The sequence below is a fragment of the Empidonax traillii genome, unplaced genomic scaffold (assembly GCF_003031625.1).
Source record: "Empidonax traillii isolate 1590-97213 ecotype Southwest subspecies unplaced genomic scaffold, ASM303162v1 scaffold183:size818647, whole genome shotgun sequence".
Lineage (NCBI taxonomy): Eukaryota > Metazoa > Chordata > Aves > Passeriformes > Tyrannidae > Empidonax > Empidonax traillii.
In genome coordinates this window covers 534,741-558,848 of record NW_020955376.1, presented here as the reverse complement: position 1 = coordinate 558,848, position 24,108 = coordinate 534,741, and the positions used below count along the sequence as shown (strand labels likewise).

Genomic DNA, 24,108 nt, shown 5'->3' with positions numbered 1-24,108 from the left:
GGACAGACCAAGCAACATTGTGACTAGTGGCTCTGGACTTATTACAACAAATGCTTAGATTGAATTTGTTTCCAGCCCACTGTGATCTGTTGTTATCTCAACTATTCAAGCCACACATTGGGTGCCAAATTAGGCTGTCATGACAATGGTACTCCCCAATTTAGTGCTCCCATTGAGATTCTCTAAACCACCTGCCACTCGCTCACTCACATGCCCCACCCCTTCTCCTTCTACTGCCCCCATTGCAGGTTGGGACGGAGACTCGGAGGCACAAAAGGCAAAGACTGTGGGTTGAGATAAAAACAATTTACTGGAAACAGCAATGAGATAAGAAAATGAACAGTGATAGCAACAATACTAATAACATACTGTATGAGATTCATGTGTGATTGCTTGGAACCAGCGTTACCCAACCTCACCCTCCATCTCAGAACTGCCAATCCCTCCACCAGGTTTACTTGACAGGAAGGAAGCCTTTCTCCCTGGAAGAGACTCCGTTCCCTCCTCCTCCAGCAATGATGCGAGGCGGTATAGAATAACCTCTGGGTCCTGGCCGTGCCCCCTTCTAGATACTGCAAAAATTCACTCTGTCCTGGCTGGAACCAGGACGGGGTGCATCTTGTGTCTGCTCTTAACGAGACTAAGGTAGCTAGATGGAAGTGAATCCCACTATGCCTGCCTCATAATCTCTACATTTGTTATCTCTAAAGTGATGGCCAGGTTGTCTTTGGTTTGGCCAAATAATTTTTACCAGAGCTATCACCCAAAAAGATTTTATCTGCAACAAGCTGAAGGACTCGCTGAGCTGTCAAAGTGCACAGGGTGGCTTCAGCAGACCACGTCCTTGAGTATTTGTAGTTTCTCCAAAGAGAAGTAATACCTTTGACTACCTTTGTCTTTCAGGAGGATGTTCTCAGTTTTATGGGGTTTTTTAAAATCAGTTTCTGTACAACAACATTTATAGCTTATTTTTGTTCTAAATTACTGAGATAAGTTGTTTACGTTCCTCATTTTCATAGTTAATCCTGTGATTGCTTGTGTTATAAGATGCTATTAACTGCTGAGCAAATTAGACTGATGAGAGAATTAACTCATTTAGGATTCCATAGTGCTCACTGGTGTCAAACTCCTACCTTTATTATCTCAAAAAACTATATCATATTAAAAAAATCTATTTTCTGTTGAACATTATCAGGCAGAAGTGAACGCAGGCAACAGTTAAAAAGAAAGCAGAGCATGAATGATCCCTTTTATTCATACTGCCTGTTGGTTCAGGCTATTAAGCCAGCTCATAAGACATCTTGGTCAAAAGGAAGCTAGCAATGCAGAGGTGTTAGAGCTTGATTTAATCTGTGCTGTAGATGAGTGGAGTTTTCATTTTATATTTGTTTAGCTCCTGTAATTATTCTTCAGTGCAGGTTTTTTTTCAGCTGAGAGTCAGTGGGGCACAATTCCAGAAATATAGACTTAGAACTGAAAACTGTGTTGTATCATTTTATTTCTGTGAGAGGTAAAATAATGCCATTTTCTTCTGAAACTGAGGTCTCATTACAAAATATGAACATTGCCTAAGACTTCTGCATCCAAACTCTGCCTACCCTCATGCCTGTAGAGGCACAGCACACCCAACAGGACATTATTTATTAGGCTGCTAGTAAAATGATAATTCTTGACTGGAAGGTCAGTGTGTCTGTAATCATTGTTCAGTACCAGTTATATATATAGTACCAGTTATATATATATCCTGCATAAGAAGGGTCAGTAATATTTGGCAACAATCTATTGATTTCTTTCTGACTCGTGGAGAAATAATTTTCTGTTACACAAATTAGAGAGGCAGACAAGGGGAAAAAAACCCCTTAAATGGTTTGGGTTTTTTTGTGTTTTTTTTTTTTTTTTTGCCATTTCTTTGATCCATGATTTTTATCTGAGAGGAAAGTAGTGTGTCTAATGTGTCTAACTGTAATATTTTATGGAACAGTGAGACTTAAAGACCTAGTAAAGCAATCAGTGCTTCAGCAGCATGAAACTCTGTTGCAACAGAAGGAAAATTATATACCCGTTATTTACCCAGTTAAGAAAAATTATGCCACATAATGTCAAAGACTTCCATTAATGAAATAGTAGAGGGCAATTCCTTTTTTTTTTTTTTACCAAGCCAGGGAATATATATTCATCGAAATGCAGCAGGCCAAGAATTTAGGGCTTTAAGATTATAATCCCACAGCAACACATGTAGCCTATGTGACTGGTTTAGGAACAGACATTTAAAAATAGCTGTGTAGTGTTTATGCAGATTTAAGTGAGTTATTGTAAGTAATTCACTTACGTCCTGTTTCTTACTATCCTTCGGATAATGCTTTCGTCATTATTGGAAAAATATTTTTTCAGCCTGACTATTCCCATATATTTGTTTGTTTTCTGTACTTTTCCTAATCTTCAATAATTCTGCTTATTTTCATAAACTTCAGAACTCTCTCCTAATATTTCCTCTTGCATTGATTTCTTTTGTTTGAAAATTCCTCAACTCTTCTATCTAACCAGAACAAGCATTCAAAGCAAAGCGGCTGAGATGGCAATATGGCAATTTTGAACTTTTTTTTTTTTTTAATAGTGTGTGGGACTAACAGTCTTCTGTATGTATCAGGCTCATTGAATCTTGAAAGTTAAGTCCTCTGTGTTTTATCTTTGGCTTGAATTCCAAGGGAATGAATAGGCAGTTAGCAAGACAGAACTATTACAATCTGAATCATCCCTTATTCCAACGAGTTCTTTTTGCAAAAGGTTAGGACACAAGATAATTAATTAATGGGGAAAGGTTACCTGGAAATGAAGTAACCTCACCGAGCTCTTCCGGCAAAAGAACCTTGGGAATGTGTAATAGGGAGGTGAGGGGAATTTTTTCAAAGCACAGAAAATCCACAAAGACTCAGAAGGGAAAAGTGAATTAGTGAGAAGCAATGCATTTAATGTATTAGCTGTCTTGTAGAAATGCTCTTTGCCTATGCCCTGTTTTGTTTTGTTTTGCTTTTGTTAGAAAGCTTTTGTAAATCCTGCAGTGCTTTGTGTTCAGCTATACTGCATTTGGTGCGTAACAGCCACTACATGCCTTTGCAAGTGTAACCTATGAACTAGGATGCAATTCTAGCCATTATAGCAGCTTATGGGGGAAAAAAATTAGTAGTTACAGGCTCTGAGAAACTCTATTAGAGATTGATATTTATAGCTCCCCCCTAAGTTCCCCCTTACTGTACAAACTTAGGGCAACTAGAAATCAGTTGGTACTGCTTTAATGTAATAGTTGCTCGGTGGGGGCAATTCAGACAGGTCTGTCACGTGACATCTAAAAACACTGGAAGAAAATTTCTTTTTAGCTCTGATTGCAAGTAGGGATGTCATTTTGCAGGATGGGTGGTTTATCTGTTGTAATTTGGCATCATACATGTCGTATTCTAATCCTCCATACCTTATATTATGTCTGAAATGAAAACTGATGGCAAAGAAAAGCTGGAATTTATTTTCAGAATTTACAGAAAAAATGTCATTTTTTAAATGTTTGGACTGGAATAAGAAATCCATTCTACTTTAGCAGAGTATCAAAGGAAAATATTTTTTCATTACTTGGTTCCTCCAGCACTCTTCTTCCCTTCCTTAATGAAATGGAACAGCCTGTGCCTTTATTACTTCTTCCATTTAATCTTGTTAATGCAGTCTGTTAAGACTCCACTTTTGCAACAGCACAGGTGTAACTGTGAATAAGTAGGCTAGTAGGAAGAATACTCTTCTGCTCCTGGAAGTCTTATTTATTTACAACAGTATGTGTGACATTCAACCTAAAATAAAATCTGATGCAACTGGTGAGTTTAAACATTTTTGTTCTTCACTTCATTGACAATATGGGGCATTACAGTGAAAAATAAGAAGGGAAATATTAAACCTGCCATACCAAGTGTACCTTTGAGACAAGTGTACTTGAAGTTTTACTAAGATTAATTCTTCCTACTGTGTTTAAAAAGATGGCAGATTAAATTGGTAAGTAGACAGTTGGTAAGTATAAGATTTTTTTCAGACAGCAACAGATGCAAATCCAAGAATATCTCCAGCTGATTTAAATGCTTTTTAAAAGATGGGGCAAAGATTTTAAATAAGAATGTGCAAAAGTAAAAAACCAGAGTGATGATCAGAAATACAAAGAAATTCAAAAAGCTCGAAGAAGGCAACATCGGAAGGATTTCAGATTCATTTCAGGCATAAATCACTATTATTGTTTGTTTGTTCTTGCCTATATCTCTTAGAGTTTTGCCTTTTAGGATTTGTATTACATCTAATATGTGGGGGAAGGTATTGCAAGGAAAGAGATCCAGGAAAATGGATTGCGGATGTTTTTTTTTAACTGTGATGGCAGTCACACATAGTCCCAGACAATGGAACTTAGATCCTCATTATGCAGCACTGCTATAATCCTACCTGAGTGTGCTGAATTACTCATAATTTACCTAGTGCAACTCAGAACCAAAATCTGTAGCAGCAGAAATACAGTTACCTATACCTTCTTTTCCTCTGACAGCCAGCTTGACGATTTTCTGTCTTAAAATAAAATAAAATTAAATTAAATTAAATTAAATTAAATTAAATTAAATTAAAAAACAGCTCCCATTTTTAAGAAAACTTTTGCTACTGAATCATATTAATTCACAAAAATAAATATATAAACTATGCTTATGTATTCTCCCCTCTCAACTTTTCCTTGAGCATTGCAAATCGCTGTCTTGGCAAGAAGCTTTAAGCTGTAAAACATTTAACATTAAAAGCTGCATTAATTAGTGTTTTATCAGTACTGCAAATATACAGTGTATTTAGCTTACTAAAATGCGTTTTGTTTTTAAATTGCGTCGTGCCCCATGGTTCACCAAAGTATTGTTAATCAAAGTATATGACTGCAATAGTCAAACCAGCTAAAATTTTTCTGAAGATATCTTGCATAACACAGTCAGAAAACAGTATAATGAAACATTTTAATTGTAATGGAGAAATAAATTTGTATAGATTCCAGAAATTAAAATCATTCCACAAAAAAAGGAGTGTTGAGGGTCAGGAGGAGAAAAAAGCAGAAATTGACGAGAATTTTCCTTCTCAATGTGCAAAATAATCCTTTGTACTCCCCTGTTATGCTATTCCCACATCTTTTTTCAAGGTCCACATTCTGTGGTGCTTGATATTCCATGTGTAGTTCTTCCTGAAAATCCTTTATCTTTTCTGTAATTTAATGTACATGTTCAGGTGACTCAGTGTATACTCTTCTTCACTGGTTGGTGCTAGGCTACCTTTTGTGATTAATTTTCAGAATTGGATGAATGAAATCTCCCAAGACTCAATTTCCTAAAATGTAGTAATTGTGATATTTGCTTGCTACAGTAAGTGATGAAAATTCATGCTGTGGATGTAATATTTGGGAGAAGCTGAGGATAATTAACAGCCATCCCACATAATGGTGCTGTTTCTTATACCTCTCCATCTCAGGTGTTGGTGCAGCCTTTATCATCTCTTTGTAACAAGTGCTTGAGAAGCTGTTCGAAAATAAACATTTGTAGAAGGGGAATTAAATAGGATTATACCTAAAGCCTCTGTTTCCAGAGGCTGGCTTCAGACTCAGTTCAGTGACAACTGTGTTATGAATATTCAAATTCATCCATGTCAGCTGGTTCTGTGAGGAGTCCTGAACAGTGAGTGCAACAGTCCTCATTTCCCTTTAAAATTTTGCATGGCATAGAATTCTAGGTTTGAGTGTTACTGGAAGTACAGGAATCTGTGGACATTCAAACAAAAGCATGCAGGTAGGGTGGGAGGAAAGGAAGGATACAAAAGATTGTCAGTGTGCTGCAGCTCCAGTCCGGTAGCAAAGAGCTGGAGAAGAGGATGTTGCCACAGATAGAGCTAAGAATAACCACTACACCTTCCTTCCACTGCAAGATGAAGTAAGTTTTAAGTTCATTTCCATCCCACTCCAGCAAGCAGTAACACTTGTCTGGGTAAGGGGAAAGATAAGGTCATGTTGATCCCACAACCTTGTAAACAGAAGGTCTTCACAGCACGTTTCTGTCACATCTTTCTCTGTGCTGCTTGGCTTTGTAACTATACAGCAAAAATCTGTGCATATCTAACATAAACAGTTACCACTAAATGTACTATAAGAGTATCACTAAGAGTGCTCTATGACCATTTCAGCCAGCTTCAACAGGCAAAATGGACTGGAAATATTTATCCTGGTATCTGAGCTTTTCCTTTGCCAAGTTCGTTAGTTCATTTATCCAGAAGGGAAAAAAAAAATAGCTCTCTGAGGAAGTACAATTTGTCCTGCTAAATGCCTGATATATAGTAAAACATTTGAAATGAAACATCCACAAATTAGGACAAACAGTTTGGCAGGGTAAATACTAATTCTCATAGGAAAGACCTTTGCATATGCAATGTATTTTCTAAATAGGCCATTATTTTTTGACCAAGTGCACTTTAACTCTTCAGAGAGTTGCACAGAAAACATGGTCATCACTACTCAGCCATCCTGACCAGCTTATATAAACACTAACTAAAGCTGCTAGAGATTATTTGCTGAACATTGGATCTGATGAGCTCAAATATAAGATAACTTCAGTAGTATATTTGGGATTACCTTAATAATCTCTTTAGGGAAAGTGTGCAGTATCAGCAGCTTGAGTCTTTGAGGGAAGTAGGAACTGGACAGCATTTATTATATACTTTCCCTGTACATTCCCTTTTTATTATAATTTTTATTATAATCTTTCACTGTGAATAAGGCAAGTTTCTGAGCTCTTTGTGGGGCCCAGGACAGGGCCTTGATAATTTTATTAAATAACTCTGTTTTAATTCACCTGTTGAGCCCAAATCATCAGACCAACGTGTTTTTGACATGTCATAACTTGTTTTACTATAGCACCGTCCTTTGAAGTTACACACATAATTTCCTTTAATTTGAGTTACTAGGGAAAAGCATTCATAGATTAATATGGAGAAGTCCATGATGATAGTGAAAATAATTCTATACAAATTTACAGAGTGCTAGGTGAACTGTCAAAGTTTACTGATCCTCTGACACTTCCTGATCATTTTGAGGATAGCCTTTAAGGGTAAAGATTTGAGCCATAGCTTCTGACAAGGGGACCTGAGTTCTGTCTTTTTCAGATCTGGACAGTGGGCTGTACTTTGTGTTAGTCATCACTACCCAGCAGAGGATACAGGTAGTTCTATTTCTCTTGTGCTGTCTTCCTTGCCTGTGAGCCATCCCCAGAAAAGTCCAGGACAGCCTTAAACACTTGTGCTTCTAATGCATTTCAGCCACTCTGCCTTGTCCAAGTTAAAGAAACAAACAAGACACGAGGTAGCAATTTCTACACCTTTCTACACTTTGGCAGGTGCCTAACCTTTCAGTGTTTCATTTAGTGCTGTGCTGACATTCTTGGCAAAAAAGCTGCACAATATTTGCCTGGAGTCCAGGAAACTGCACCACTAGCACTGTCTTGTAATAACCCCGTGAAAATCCAGATTTTCTATTAATTCAGAAGTGTTTTTAATAAATTGAAATCATCAGTTCCACAGAAAATAAAAAAATACTTGTGATCCAAAATATATCCTTATTGTACTACTCTTTAGACTCCTGTGGTTCTTTTGCTCACAGCTACCTTTTCTTCATGGAGAATCATCCAGCCTTGCAAATCTTGCAGCTTTTCTAATTGATTAGCATAGTGAAATTCATCTTGGAGCAATTATCTCTAACTTGTTTTAAGCTTGAAGTCCTTTGCTTCTATCTAAGGTGTGATAGAAAAGCTAGGGGTCCAAAAGCATTTATTTTAAAACTAATGTATCCCTTGGTTTAATAAAAGATATTACATCTATCTGAAAATCTGATCTATATTCTTGGCCCATCACAAGCATAACAACTTTTTTCTTTTCATAATTGTTAAATAACACTAGTCCATTAATTCATTGTAGTTACACTTTGGAAAGGAAAGAAACAATATTTGAAAAAACATTTTTTATTATTTTGGTTCCTGTTGTGATGGGAAAAGATTGTTATACTGTACTCATTTTTTTCCTTATAATTTCACCTTCTCTGTAAGGGGGAGTAATCTGTGTATACCATTCCTTCCAGACTTGTTCCAAAACTACTGTGTAGCAATAAGATACAAAAAGGTCTGATCATATAAGCAACTAGGAGAATACCTTTAGCTCATGCAAGATATCTTCAAAGTATGCATCTACAGTGCAGAGATAAAGCATATTTCTTGATATGCAAAAAAGCTAATAGCATGTAATTTTACAGACATTGTCATGCATATTTCTAGGTTTTTATCTTTTAGTAAATTTTAAATGCACACAATAAAGATGCACAGAGTAACTACATAAAGACTTTTCATGAAAAAAACTTCAGGTTTTAAAATATTCCTTTCCAATAGCCTTTAGAATAACTGTGCAATAAAAGGCAGAGCTGATCTGTAAGAAGAGTAAATATACAATTCAGCTTTTTCTTTTGTAGTTTGGGTTTTTTTTGTTTTGTGGGGTGGGTGTTTGGTTTGGTTTTGGGTTTGGTTTGTTTATTTTTCCTCCACTGGAAAATCACCAAAGAGGAAGGAGAAAAGAAAAATATCACTAAATAACCTTTCAAGTAACGCTGATTATAAACTAAAAAAAACTTCCAATAAGAGTGTGAGACAGTTGCATATATTTATGGAAAAAACATTCTTTTTTAACACTAATCTGTCCCACTTCTATTTTGAGCCATGATCTATCAGATTTCTCAATATCCGGTATCACTTACCTTGAAATTTATGACAGGTTTTTACATATCCTGTACAGGTCACATCTAATATGTTTGACCAATGAGACATAAAGATATTCAGAACTTCTCCTTGAGAGTTTATTTGTACATCTCTACTCATGAGATGTAGGACTGGCATATTTGGGAATCATCAACTTTGCTGTACATGCAGAGAGTCTTTTTGCTCTAACAAAGTCTGGGTCCAGGCTCACTGTCAGAGTTTAATGTATTGCTGTCCAAAAGTGCTAAGATTTTATGAAAACATAACTTTCCTGGAAGAATTGCACCATATTTGCTTACTCTTATGGCTCATTTGGGGTATGATGACAGCAAATGTATCTACAGACACACTAATTAATATTATGTGGCATTAATTAACTTGAAGAGATATTACTAACAGTATACATCTCACTGCATGACATTTGACAGTTCAGAATTTCAAATTTCAATTTGATGTTTCAAATTCAGAAAATTAACAGTAACAGATTCAGTTACAGATTCATTCCTAATTTCACCAATGTAACAACTTTTGTGACCTGATTATTTTCCTCCTTTTAGGATAATCAATTTTTTACCCACACGTAAGCTTTTTGCTGGTAAAAAAAAAAAAAAAAAAAAAAGGAAGAAAAATAAAAAAGCATCTTGGTATACTTTTATTTCTCTTGGGACAGCATTTGAGAGAATAGCTAATGCTTGGTTTGAAGATGTTTTTAATTACATGTGTGTTCTTATCCAAGTTTTCATTTCAAATATATGAGAAGACCTTGTATTTGCTTCCTCGATAGAATTCCACCCTACTTCTAGTTATCCTGAGAGAGTGAATTAAGTTCCAGGTGGGACTCCTGTCATCTGCCAATTATCATTATTGATCATATAGAATTAATCAATTTCCATTGTAACATTATAATTTGTAGAGTGTGATGTGAAACTGAAGGCAGTTTGCAACCTTAAAGAACTTTCAACTTAAGTGTAAAATAAGAGATGAATACTGCAGGGAGATGACCCTGTGATGCTGAGGAAAGAAGCTACACTTGGGGAGGAATAGGGAGCAATCACAATGTAGCATATATACAAACATTATAAATGTTTTGTTAAACATCAGGGCAGTGGTGGTTTTGGAAGCTCCTATCTCACATCTCAGTGTGCTTATTGAAAAATTGAACAAACGGACTCAAGTTGAGTCTGGCTTGAAAAGAGGCAAGAGCCATTATTCTTATTCATTTTATTAGCATTGATGGGTAAGGAGGCAAGTGGAAAGACCTTCAAAGTGGAGCTAAGTAGTTTTGCACTTATTCCTTGCTCATGTTTAATACATTCAGAGAAAATAAGTTCTATTCCTGTGCTGCTGAAAGTTATCGTTGTGGCAACTCCACTATTGTTCATTCATTCCTATTTTGCCTCAATATTCAGAAGTGGTACTTAGTCAATGCATTTTACATTTGTAAGAAATTCAGAAGAAAGCTGCTTACTTTATAATAGCTATAAAGAAAGTTTGAAATATCAGCTGCTAAACTGTTTGTTGGTGTAATAAGAAAAACAACAAATTTGCAGGTGGATAAACTAAGATGGAATGTTCAAAAGGTGTAGTAGCTTGATTAAATCTGCAAAAGAAACATCGTATATTCAATGTAATTACAGTGTCTCAAGAGGTTTCTGGGAATACAACTGCTTCATTTTTTATCTGGCCTTTAAAATCAATGATTCAACATTTCTGTTACAAATCTCGAAATTGTTCTGCTGCTTTGTGAACAAAAAGAAATGGTTACGAGACAGTAGGAAAGTATACTTTTCCAAACTTACTCAAATGCTTTCTGTGTTCTAAAAATGCTGTCTTTTCTTTGAGCAATAGTAGCAATTTCCCAGACATCCTTTAGTTACAGATTTATAGAATAGTTATTTGTGAATAAAGGCTTGAATTAACTGATGATTTTCAAGTCTAAAGCATTTGTTACATATCAGTTGAAACCCAGAGCTTTAGCATTTAGGGACATGATCCACAAATAGTTACCATGAATGTAGAGCTTATAATTGCAAGTCATGTATGAAATTATTGATTGCTTACAGTGCTAAATGCAATGAGTGTCACAGGATTGATTCTTCTCTCTGTTCCCATGAGAGTTACAAGTGGTATATGCAAGTAACATTAAAAGTACCTTCATATTTTTGTTGTATTTTGTCTTGTCTTGTTTTTGCCTCAAGCTCTCCTCACATTCTCACTGCAGTTTTGCCTCTGACATTGACATGTCTTTGAAACTTGTCAACATAAAGCAGCACATGGTCCCAGAGCTAAGCCATTCTCCTTTCCCGTGACTCTCAAGCAGAGATCTGTGAGCAGTTACCCAAACTAGCCTCTCAAAACATCAGTGCCTGGAGGCATATGTTTAAATATTTTTATTATCTCAGTGGGGATAAAGCATAGGAATTTTTGAGCAGAATCAACCTGGCAACATTTCCAAAGAACTGCAGATGCTTCTCTGTAAGGAATTCCCTCTATAAGGGATTACGAATAATTCGAAAAGTAGTTTGCTTGCCTAAGCCTTGTCTAAAAATGTACTTGATCAGAAATAGCATTTCAGGAAACTGAGCTCATGGTCATGCACTAAAGTCTCTTTAGCTATCCATGAAAGTTTTTTGTCCCTGGGTTCTTTTGGGATATGCTGTTCTGAGAGAATAGTTGCTTGACTTTCCGAAGTGGAGGGCCTGCTAGCGTTCACCTTGTACAGTTTATCTTAGTACCATCTCTGACAGTGGTATTAGTATCTTTGTGTCTTGAAGCTGTAATCTGAAGGATGTGAAAATTTCATCAATTCTACTTTTTTGAAAAATACATCAAAATATGCCATGTAATTCTACCTCATCAAAACGGAAATGTGTAAGAAAGGAAAATCTAGATTATTTTTCAGGATGTCTAATGACTGTCATTAGCAATAATGATTACAAAATTAACTAGTACTAGAATTTTTCTTGAAAGGGAATATAAGAAAAACCTTACTAATTGTGAGACATCTTAATTTTTTGAAGTTTTGTGGGATAGGACAAAAACTACATAATGTGAAGCATTTAAAATTTGCCACACCAAAACATTCAGAAACACACATACAATAGAAAACAGTTTTATATTTTTGAGAGTTGACCTGGTAATCTGCTCTGTAGCTCTAGTTTTCAAGATCTTCATTTGAGAAAAAAAGAAATTAAATAGAGTTATGTACTCAAAATATTTGTCTTATTTTCTCTTTCAGCACAAATTGAAGTAATACCATGCAAAATCTGTGGTGATAAATCCTCTGGAATACACTATGGAGTCATCACATGTGAAGGCTGCAAGGTATGAGATTTTAATACAGCATAGTCATCAGTCTCTGCATTAGCCTCAGGCATCTCTGTACAATAATACAGTCTTACATGCTTTCAAGCAAGTAGTGCCAAAGACTGTAAAGCCTACTGCTGATAGAGATGCATTTCATGCCTAGTTTCATTAGATGCTTTCAAAGATGCTTTCTTTTTTATCAGACAGACTTTAGAGCTACCTCCTTGTTTGAAACATGAATTAACTACATCTGATGCAGTATAAGTGCTGATACCAAGGCTGGCAGCTACAAATCATACCTGTTCTAACTGAAATCAGCTTGAGAGATGGATTTCTTATCTTCTTTCCTATACAACCCATATAGCGTTAAAGTTGGCACGTTATTTCCCGTCAACATCTTAAGAACTTACAGGTGTGAGTTTGGTCCTGTTTTATCCCCTTTGCATCCCTTGCAAACCAAATTGCAATCCCCAGAAGTCAAAATGCTTTACATTATGAGCAGTGTAAAAGGACCCTTGGTCTTCTCCTGCATATGCTCCAGTGCGAGCCAATGGCTGGAAATTGGAGATTTAAAAAAAAAAAAGGTGAGGATGCATAAAACTGTTCCATGCTGCTTAATCATATTAACATATTATCTCAGGCACTAGATCAAATACCACAAATCAGATCACAAGCCAAGAGAAAAAAGGCTTCAGTTTTCGACTTTAAAAATACTCTGTGATTTTTTTATCAAAGGAATTATATTATTATTCATGGAAAACCAGAATTCCATGCTACATGTTAGTATTTCAGTTTTGATTGTAAATATGAAATTGCAAAGATTAGGAGGCAACACCTCTGATTTCTTCTATGTGGAAGCACACAAACTGGGACACTTGAAAAGGAGTGTCTACTTGTAGCGTGAAATACCAAGTCTTTACTTACTTAATGCTTTACAGAATTTTAGAACATCTGAAAAATCTGAAAATTTTGGTGCACCCACCCATTTGCAAAAGAAATATTTTAACGCCAACACATTGAGAAGCACTAAATTGGTAAAGTTCAGGTTTCTTTCAGGAACATTAACAATTGTAAGCAGAACAATTTGCAGTGTGTCACTGTCTTATTGTGACACTAGACTAGGAATAAGCATCTTATTATTATGATAACATGAAATAGGATTAAACTAATTGATCTGATACTGCAAAACTGTCACAAAAGCTACAGAAGAAAATTGTTTCAAGCAGAAAAGGAACATCTCTCAGTACTCATTGCCCACAGAGCAGTTAGGGATATAGTCTTCTGCAGAAGTAATTAGGGTTAATGTTGGCCCTTGTGTGTGCCTCAAGAGGAGATGATACCACTCAGCTCTGTGAGTAGAATGCTTATTGAGATAAAGAGCTTCTCTTCCACTCATGACAGTTTTAACCCTGTTGGTTTTGTGCCAGTTTTGCAGTATCAGATCAATTAGTCTAATCTTGTTTTGTGAGCCTGTGTGAAAAAAAGATATCAGTTTTCACATCAGTTCCACTGGGAGACATCTCAGACTGTCAGAGCTCCTTGTTAAGGTAAACACTGTTTCAGGAAGTGCAGCTCTGCTCTTCATTTAAATGCTCAGCATTTAAAAAACCTTCACTCAGCCCACATACTAATAAATGGTCATTTATGTCTCCTTTTGTCTGAATATGTTAGAAAAATGACATAATTAAGAATGGAGGCCATATGTGGAAGAAAGAGGCTAGAATCACTCCAGAAGCATGCACATAGGTTGAGCCATGCACCTGATAGCCTCAGCATTTCAGGACACAGCATCCAAGAATTACACCGCCAGTGACGGTGCTACAAATTTCAAGGAACAGGAAATCCTTGAACTCTGTGCCCCTACATTAGCTATGGTTCTGCAAATCCACATTATAAGTTCTTAAGGATCATCATAAATATTATTGTTGTTTTGCGTACATGCCTGCATATGTTGAATAACCTGCTGGACCCAGTTAGGAAAATTGTGTCTCTGCCAATATCCTTCCTGAAATTGTAAAACCTGAAGATACATTTCCATCCCATCTGTTTCCATGGCTGTTTCTTTGCTGAGAAGCCTTTTACCCTCTCTTCTGCCTACCCCCAGAGCAAAATATTGTTTTGTCATGACTTAGAAGGCAGTTCACATGGCCATTTCCTTTCTCAGACTGACTGTGGGTGGTGGATGAAGTGATTTGTTCAAGATGCAGAAGGAGTTGTTGTCAGTGTTGGGAACACTGGGAAATCTGTCTTTAACTCTTTAGCTCCTCAGTAATGAACTGCCTCTTTTTTCAGGCAAAATGAAATTATTGTGAGTAAATATAGCCAATGCTATATAAAGATTCCGTAAAAAATGAAGTGAAAGGATTATAAGAGAACATTTAGATCTTATACTGGAGAAAAAGAGCACAAAATTCTCCTCAGAAAAATGAATTATCTGTTGTAAATTAATTTTATTAACCCTTGATACGTAATGTGGTCCTTTTTTCGTAAGAGGAGCAAAGAAGAAACAAGCAAATTCTTTTGAGATAAGATCAACCTTAATGGGAACGAAAAGCACTTCAGAATAAGGCACAGTCAATTCTAAATGGTTGTGTGGGGTTTTTTACCATCATTTATTTAATTTGTTTTCTCAAATTCATATTGACATAGATGCTGCTAAAATCTAAACCTTTGAAGCAGAATACCCTTTACAAATCAAAACTAAAATTGGCTGTAAAGTTCAGCAAGTAGAGTAAAAATATCTGCTATTAGCATCCATTTAGCCTTAAATTAAACACACTTCCACAATTTCAGGAAAGTTTTGGTCAGCCTAGACCAGAGAAGTTCCCACCAGATTTTTTCTGAGAGTTCACCTAAAGGACATCTATGTTCTCAAAAGTGCAAATCGTAAAACTTATTTAGATTTTAGATATACTGTAATCACTGGTAAAACAAGCTCCGTTCAGTTCAAGTGAGCCTCCTTATACTTGACTTCAAGAACTAGTGCTGCCAGTGTCCTTAGTGAAACACAGTGCCTGTTGCCTGTTGTTACTGACACACTATAACACACTCATTTGGTTCTCCAGGACTTGAATGAGAATTTAGGGATAACCTTTAGCAAGTAAATCGAGCCCTGACGTCTCTGCTATCACTCCATTGCGCAGTATTATTATCCGTCGCTCTGTACGGAGATTTTTTCTGGTACGGATGTTTTTTTCTGGTAAACAAAGCCAGCAGTTGCTTTCTGTGGTGTTTGCAAACCAGCCCAGAAGGACACAACCACTTGCGTATCACTTCCAATGACTGGTGTAACTCCAGTAATGATATTACTGTTCTTTTACTCCTCATAATCTCCTGCATGGCTAGGCTATCCTTCAGCTTTCCCACCACACACCCTGCAGCTGTTTGCATCTAAAGGTGCCAAACTTGTCAAGGAACTTCTCTTTGATTTTTTTCTGTCCGGACTTACACCTCCTCCTGAGCTTTATTTTTTTATTATTTATTTATTTGTTTTTAAATGTGTTTATTTATTTTGGTTTCATTCCTCTTGTCACCTCTGCTATTTCGTGTGCCTTCTACCATAACAGCACAGCTTGTGGCACAGCTCCTAGCAGTGGGAGCTCATGAGGACTTGGGTATATATACTTTCCCTCTAGCCCTCAGATCTCTAGCCAAATAGCCCACAACTAGCCCGGAAAACCTTCTAGGAGATAGAATAACCACACATTTTTACACAGATAATATGGATAATGCTATATTCTATTGAAATGGAAAGTGTCATTACTTTCTCATGGTAGTATCTAAAGGTGTTGCTTTCTCCTTTGTGTGTTGTCTTTACTTGATACAGTCATTGTATCCTAGTGCTTTTGTGAAGCTTGAATTTGAATTACTTTTCATTCTTGAAGGGTGTAGCCCCTCCAGATCAGATCAACATTTGCCAGGTTAAATTGAAGAGCAGACTTCAGCTTCTAATGCTATGTGTACCCAGTGACAGTTATTATGAGTCTCTTCATTAAAGGAAGAAAATAGTAAAAACAAGTACTTTTAATTCATCTCTTTACAAATGCTGACAAGCTTTTCTTCTGTTAGGAGCAAGTGTTAAATGGTACATGATCAGTATTGCACAGTAAAAATGCATTCTGTAACATTATTTGTTTGAGTTTTAAAACAGTAGAATTACATTCTTTACAGAATAAGCACAATTCTCCTTATAAGTGAATGTTATTTCATTTCACTGTGCAAGGCCACCATACCTGCAAAGCCGCAGCATGAATAGCATTGCACTAAATAAAGAGTTTATTGTAGTCATTTTGACGTTTGTGTGTGTGTGTGTGTGTGTGTGTGTGTGTGTTTGTAGGTATCTGTGCCTGTGGATGTGTGCACATTCACATACATGCTTATGGTAATAGTTGTTCTCTCCTTTCTCCAAGGGATTCTTCAGGAGGAGTCAGCAGAACAATGCATCCTACTCCTGCCCAAGACAGAGAAACTGTTTAATTGACAGAACCAACAGAAATCGTTGCCAACACTGCCGACTGCAGAAATGCCTTGCCCTGGGAATGTCTCGAGATGGTAAGGAGTAAAATTTGTGCTTCCTACCTAAGCCCTTTGAAACTTTTCTTCACTTCTGACTTACTTAAATTCCCTGTAGATTTCTGCAAAAAGAGAGAGGAGATGCTTCTTGCTTTGTAGTGCACGCACTGTGAGACAATCTTTTCCATTTGGTTAGCAGAAGAGGCTAATTTCATGGAAAGGGTGGGGAAATCACAAAATGGAGAGCAGTATTAGTTTAAAACAGAAAAAATCAGAAATGAAATATGTGATTCTGGTCAAAAGCACAAAGCACTGATAGGTCACCACTGGAGAGGTGGGTTTGTATTAAGCATTATATTAAACATTAACTTTTTTTTTAACATTAAATATTGATGTGTGAAAGCATCCCTTTCCTTGAAATCTGTAAAGGACTGTGACGGTAACTAGGCAGTTAAACAGAAAATTACATGTTGATAGCAATAGAGCTTTCTGTTTGTTTTATTCAGAGCACTTAACCAAATATTTTGGGGTGGGAAAAAACCCCGAAACATTTCTTTTACCTTCACACTGCCTCCTGTCTCTATCTGGGTCTATAAGGGAAACATTTCCTAATTAAGTGCTGAAAATGGACCCTTTGCCAGAGGAAAGCTCAACAGTGTATCCCATCTCAGTATCCTGTGGTCCTTGAAGAGCTCTGGTCCATCTTCCAAGCTGTGGTGTGATGAGCCAAGATTGCATCTGAGAATGTGCATCACAACAAAGGTGCAGGTAGTGGGAGGCTTTGGCAAGGCTGCCCACAGCTGACTTCCCCCAGCCACCACTCCTCGTGCAGGGGGTTTCCAGCTTAAAGCACATTTTAAAGAGTCAGAAAGTATAAGAAGAAAATATTCTCTTTTTTGAAGGCAGGTTATAATAATTTCATTTGCCTGAAAGCATTTTTCTTTCTTTAAAAGTTTACACAAAATGTGTGTTTTAAAATTACCGGTCACTGATGGAGAAGTTACTTAAAGAGCTGTTTCTTTAGATGGTTCACAGATTATAAACTTGTTTAAAATTTGGACCATATTAGGTCTTCTTTTACCAAGTGTATCTCAAGTCTCACTGAAATTACTTCCTCTCCATTCTCACAAACTGGGGAGGAGCCATGCAGTCTGGCCTTTAATCCATTAATTCTTTTTGGTCCTAGCATCCAATTTACTTGACACCTTAGCTCCTAATTCTTCACAGTAATTAAAGTAGTAACATTTCAGTAATTTAAGAGCACATGTTTTCCTCCTCGAAGTATTATCTTCCAGTGATTTAAGGTATTACAAGGGCATTTTAGTGTAACAGACAGCACTGTAATTTGGGGATCGCTGCATACAGACAAGGGATTCATCCAAAAGCATCACTTTATTCCCTTGTAGTTTATGTATGGGTGTTTAAAATTAACAATATTAATAGCTCTTGCAATTTAAAATAGAATTTTTTAACAGAAAAATGGAACGTGGTTTTGACCTCTTAGACATGTAATAGATTCATTTTTATCGTGCAAGGGCAGGATGCTAATTGCCAGCAGCTGGAGAATCCAATTAATGAATATATAATCAGGATAAACAGTATTTTTTTTATTACCAAGGCCCTAAATTTGAAGAAAATACACAATTGCATTATTCAAAATACAGTCATTTTATATGTCCATACGGATATACAGTGCACCATGGACCGATTGCAGGAGCAGGCTGAGTTCATGTGAAGAAGCTTGCAGCCTGAGTGAAGGACTGCAGGTAAACTGAAATTGGCAATAAGAAACAATTTTTACACCCTCTTGGTGTAAGAAAAAGTGAAAAGAAAGGAAAGAGGCTGCCTTCTTCTTGTTCTGGCACTGTATTTTCATACTCCTGTGCTAGTAAATGTGGGGATTCTGAAATGATCCCATTTTGAAGATGGACTGGAAACACACACTGTGAAAATCCACCTCATAATAACTAGAAATATTATTTTCAGAGCAATGTCCTCTTACCTGTGTTGTGACTAATTCTGCGGAATGTGTCCCTCATTTGTTTTAGAGCACAGTGAACAACTACCTCTGCTCTAAGATCCCAAGATCTAGCCCAGTAGAAGATCAGAATTTATAGAGTCATGGTGCAGTGGGAGTGGGTGGAGAGATAGTCAGCTATAATCTACTTTATATGTAGGCTGTGTCTTTACTCCTTCTAGTTCCATAGCAATTAGCCTGTCATTTTTGAAAATTTTGGTCTCAGTGTAATGAACCCTGCTTCTGGGGAAAGTGGTTTGTCCTCTAATGTTTTCCTCCCTTTCTCATCAGAAGTAGTGCAAGGGTTTGTGCATGGAGATAATGTAAACTGATTGTGTAAATCCCTAAGATTTCCTCTGTGGAAAAGCTAACATTCTGTTATTCTGTTACTTTCCCCTAGGTTCTAACTCTAACCTGTAAGATTATTTTTTTTAAAGTGTGAAGATAACACCCCATTCAAAGGATGTGATAATAAGGCTTTAAGACTCGTTTTCATCCAGAGTACTAATCTTGTTAGTGTACTGTTTTAAAGGTTTGTGAAAAGTTAGTAAATCACATGGGATATTAATCTACATACTCTTAATTCCATACAGCTCTGGGTTGTTGTTCCATGGAAACAAAGATATAAAAAGATGCAGGTTTTTAACATTCACAGTGAGAAGTAAGTTGCTTGACTGAGGCCCTCCTGTCAAATAAGAGTCATTGTCAGTTTGTAAGTTCAAGCACTTAATACTGTTTTCTTTATGAGATGCATATGGTGTAAAACTTTGCATCCTTTCTCGTCTCCACAGAAAAAGATGTTTCCACAGCAAAATTAACCCTGAAAGTAAATATGTAAAGAGTGAGGGGTTTGAGGGCAATCAAGAAAAAATTTGAGCTTTACTTTTCAGCTGTGAAATCGTGCCTTGCTTTTCAGCTGTGAAATTGTGCTTTGCTTTTCAGCTGTGAAATTTGGAAGAATGTCCAAAAAGCAGAGGGATAGCTTGTATGCAGAAGTGCAGAAGCACCAGCAGCGACTACAGGAACAGCGGCAGCAGCAGAATGGTGAGGCAGAAGCCCTTGCCAGGGTTTACAGCAACGGCATCAGCAATGGCTTGAGCAACTTGAATAACGACACTGGCAGCACCTACTCAAATGGCCACGTCATCGATCTGCCGAAGTCTGAGGGTTATTATAATGTGGATTCTGCCCAGCCCTCCCCAGACCAGTCTGGCTTAGACATGACTGGAATCAAACAGATAAAGCAGGAACCTCTCTATGACCTCACCTCGGTACCAAACTTGTTTACCTACAGTTCTTTCAACAGTGGGCAATTAGCGCCAGGGATATCCATGAGTGAAATAGGTAAGGAAAATTTCTATTCCTGTACTGCAATGTGTACATATAAGCTAAGCTCCAATGCTGTCTTTACTGAAATGTTGTAGCCTTTCCATACACAGGTACACATTAATTACATGTTCGCACATGCGTGTATGCGCACACACATACAGAGAGCAAAGGAAAGAAAATCATTCTGGCAATAATTGACATAATATCAAGACAGCTCTGTTTTTACCAAAGTCTGCAAAATATGCAGTTTCTTAAACCCAGCACTTCATGTTCTGTTTATGAAATAGAAGCATCAAAGCAGGTGACGAATCAATCTTAACCAAGTGATAATTAGGAGTGGGGAGCTTGTTTTAAATGAGCTCATTACTAGCAGGGTTAAATGATCTCTTCAGCCAACCATCTGTATTCTTGTCAACACCCAGAATCCCCACGGCAGCTAATTCTGGGATATTTACTGTGAAAAAATACCAGCTTGCTACTTCTGGTGCATGGATGTCAATGCAGACCAAGTTCACTGAATTTGTTAGGTGTACAAACTCTGAATGTAGTTGCTTGGATACTCCTGCTCTGCCTGAATGCCTTGGAGAACCTGTCTCTTGATTTCATCTCTGAAAAGTGGCAGAGACCTCTCTGTGAGATGAGACTGTTTGAAAGGCAACAACTAACAGTGATTCTTCTCTAAGGAGGATTTCTGTTCATCTAATGCTTCTAACTGTACTTCTCCAAAGCCACTGGAAGAACTGCTTCTATTATAATGAAATAACATGAAAGAAGATTGGCATCCTAATTAGGTACCTCAACACTCAACAAGTGAAATATGCTGCATCGGTTGTGGTTGAGAATATAATCAAAGGGTAACAATTTGTTAATGGAATTTAATTAAATAGAAAGAAGAAGAAAAGGAAAAAAATCATATTCAAGACCGCTCTTTAACAACCTAATTATTTTCACATCATAAACCCCCTCTATAGTTCTGGCTGACCTTGCTGCTTCATGGATGTACAAGTACATCTGTAAATTTATGTGTGTGCTCAGACCTACTGAGGACCCTTGAGATGTGGCCTCCACTCAATATAGATTGCAGTAATGATGTATATAGTAGTTACTGTCTCATTAAAAAATGAAGTTGCAGCTAGAATCTGTAGTATGTTTTCTACCCATGGATGCTTATGTGCAGGAGGATATATAACACATTATGTGCTTTAGTTGCAAACTGTGCACTAGAAAGTTATTTTTTTCTGCCACTCTGTTTATCAGGACATGTTTTATTATCACATTTGGCCTAGGACTGTCCAGTGAAGTCCTACACCCATAGTGTAGGATTAGCAAGGAATGTCTGTGCCAACTTCTCTCTCAGTTTGTGTGGGTGTATGAATATTACTCACGTGTGGCTTGTGCACACCTTAGTCCTGCAACAGAGGATAACAGTACTGCAAACCAGCTGAGAGGCAATTTAAACCATCCTTAAGAGCTGTTTTCCTGCATCCCCCATACCAAAGAGAAATGTTTCCAGAGACTAAGAGAAGGTCCAGAAATGGGACAGTTCTGATAGTCCATGGATTACAGTTTGTGCTTAGTTACAGAAATGAGTCCAAATATCCTTAGTGGCTAAAAGATCCCACTGAAGTGAGTAAGTTCTTTTCACTCATGAAGCTTTAGAAAATCATTTAATTTTTATCTCTTGCTGGTTCTCTTAGAAATAACCTACCATTCTTAAATTTTCACCAATTTTTTTGCTCTTCAAGCCCTAAACTAACTCCACATTTTCCAGTCTTTATCCTGTGTGTTATCTAGCCAGTGCTCACCTTCTCAAGCACACAAGGCAGGGAAAAAAACAGAGTACAGGGAGCAGGAGATAGGAAAGAGCCTGTTTCTGAGCTGACAGCAAAATTCAGATGCTCAGGAATTTACCTCTTTTCCTTTTGAAATTGAAACTGGGGATCCTAAATTGCTAGGATTTTACCCAAGTACTGCTGGCTGTCATTTGTGGAACCTACAGCAGAGGGGTAAGGGTGACAGTGAGAGATAATGTAGTATAACGAATCAGCTGATACAACTGAAAAAAACAGAAGAGATCTACCATAAAATGCTGCAATTAGTGCACAGACAAGTGATATTTTCAGTGTTTAAAAACAAACAGAAAGTGCCTCAGTGCTGCAGCGGATTGTTGGACTATCTGTAAAGCTGAGTCTTGCAGTCAAAGTAGGAAAACTAAGCACTGGGATGCATTGATTTCATATTATAATGTTCTTTAATTTCACTGCAGAATTGCATCTTACTCCAGTAAGATTTGGAATAAACTCAGCTCATGCTAAATAGAAGTTACTGTCTTAACTGTTAGTAGAAATCACACAGAATATACAGGAGGTATAAAAGCTATACTGTGCCTGATAGAAATTTCTTTGTACCGTCACACCTTGTGATACACTAAAACACTGATATCCCAGATCATGTTGGTTCTTTTCTGCACTGATTATTTTCTGGTTAATTTCCAGTCTTAGTTTTCTTTTTTCTTTAAATTCTTCTAATACATATACATATACATATATATATATATATATATATATATATAATATATATATATATACATTTAAGCACAACTTCACTTGTCACTTGCCTGATCTTGAGTGCAACCATCCTAATTTTTCCCTCATAAATGAATCTGTGGGATTCCTTTCATCCTTGAGCTTCTAAAAGTTGCTGTAAGCTCTCCAAGGGTCAGACTTCTTCACAGACAGCCCAGAGCAAAAGTAGTCTTTGCAGCTTCTGCATCTCATGTCAACCAATATCCAGTTCACTTACTCCTTTCGAGTAATGCTTAGCTTGTTTCAAACTCACTTCTCTCACAGTTTTTATTACGATATAATTGACTGCACATTTCCAAGTTTGAATCTCATTTTCTCTTATTTTTCTGACCTTTTCAATCCTATTACAACGTGTCTCAGTCCTCAGTGATGCTTTGTGACTTCTTTCAATTTAGAATTATCTCTTAATTTAATTAGCATGCTATGAACCTTCTCTTTCAGATTATTATGAAAATGTTAAATGCTTGTAAAACAAGTCCTAACAATGGTCCCTGCTGACTAAAAACTTGCTGTAATTGCATATATTACTTTAGTATTTATATTTGGCTTGCTATCTAACAGTAAGTTCTCTGAAAAATCCAAGTAACAAGTCTTCCTTTCCCTGTCAGTTTGATTCAGTTATAAAAATAATATTTTCTAAGATACTCTATAACATAATTTGCACATCACTTACATTCTTTTCTTCACATGTTAATTTTCTAGTTCCACCAAAAAGTAATCTAAATGGTTAGAGCTACTTTGATCTTTAACAGTTCTATGCTTTAATTTGAATGTGAAAGTGTTCTTTTTCCCAAATGTACATTCATCTACAGAAGACTTTGTAGTGGAAATGGAAATTGTTCGACTTAACAGTTTTGAAATTCAAAATTTTTTGCACAGCAACTGTTTTAACACATAGTATTAGAAAGGAACAGAAAGAAAAATATAGCTTATCTTGCACTGCATGCTTACTAGTATCTCTATATACTGTGCCAGCAGTGGGGTTTCTGGAGGAGTAAGACATGCTGACAAGTTAAAGTTATATAGAGCTTTGTCACGCATATTTCATACTCTTATATTCCTTCAAATGATTTATATAGTTCTGGATATAACTGCACATTATCTGATCACCGTAAGAAGCAGGATAGGAAATGTGTCCTATGAAGAGAGTGTTAAGTATAACAAAAAATTATTTTCAGACACAAATTTCTCATGTCAGAGCTTAGGATGGAGAAACGCTGTAAAATCAGGTAGTTTCCCATTAGGCTCAGCCCTAGTCAGTGTTCCAATTCCTTTTAGAAAAAGAAACTCAAAGCATAAAGAAATCAGTCCAAAGCTCATAAATAAACATACAGGATCAGAGCCTCAGCTTGGCATCAGCTGCATTTCCAGTCCAACTGCTTTTTCTTTAAAGAGAGGTATTTTTGTCCTTAACTCAAGGCATTTTGTTGGAGACTCAATACGGAGTTGGGTGTGCAGAACACAAAGTAGGTCAGATGCAGTGACCAGATGAGTTCAGCAGGCTCTTTCTCTACCTGTCCAGCTG

General features: G+C 36.8%; 1 protein-coding gene across 1 annotated transcript in view; it reads left to right on the top strand.

The window, feature by feature from the left end:
- RORB (RAR related orphan receptor B) overlaps positions 1-24,108 on the top strand; it is a 131,272-nt gene that overhangs the window by 84,919 nt on the left and 22,245 nt on the right. The window contains exons 2-4 of the mRNA XM_027886277.1: positions 12,073-12,158; positions 16,550-16,691; positions 19,612-20,013. Of these exons, the coding sequence (XP_027742078.1) occupies positions 12,073-12,158; positions 16,550-16,691; positions 19,612-20,013 (630 nt within the window). The remainder of the gene's footprint in view (positions 1-12,072; positions 12,159-16,549; positions 16,692-19,611; positions 20,014-24,108) is intronic.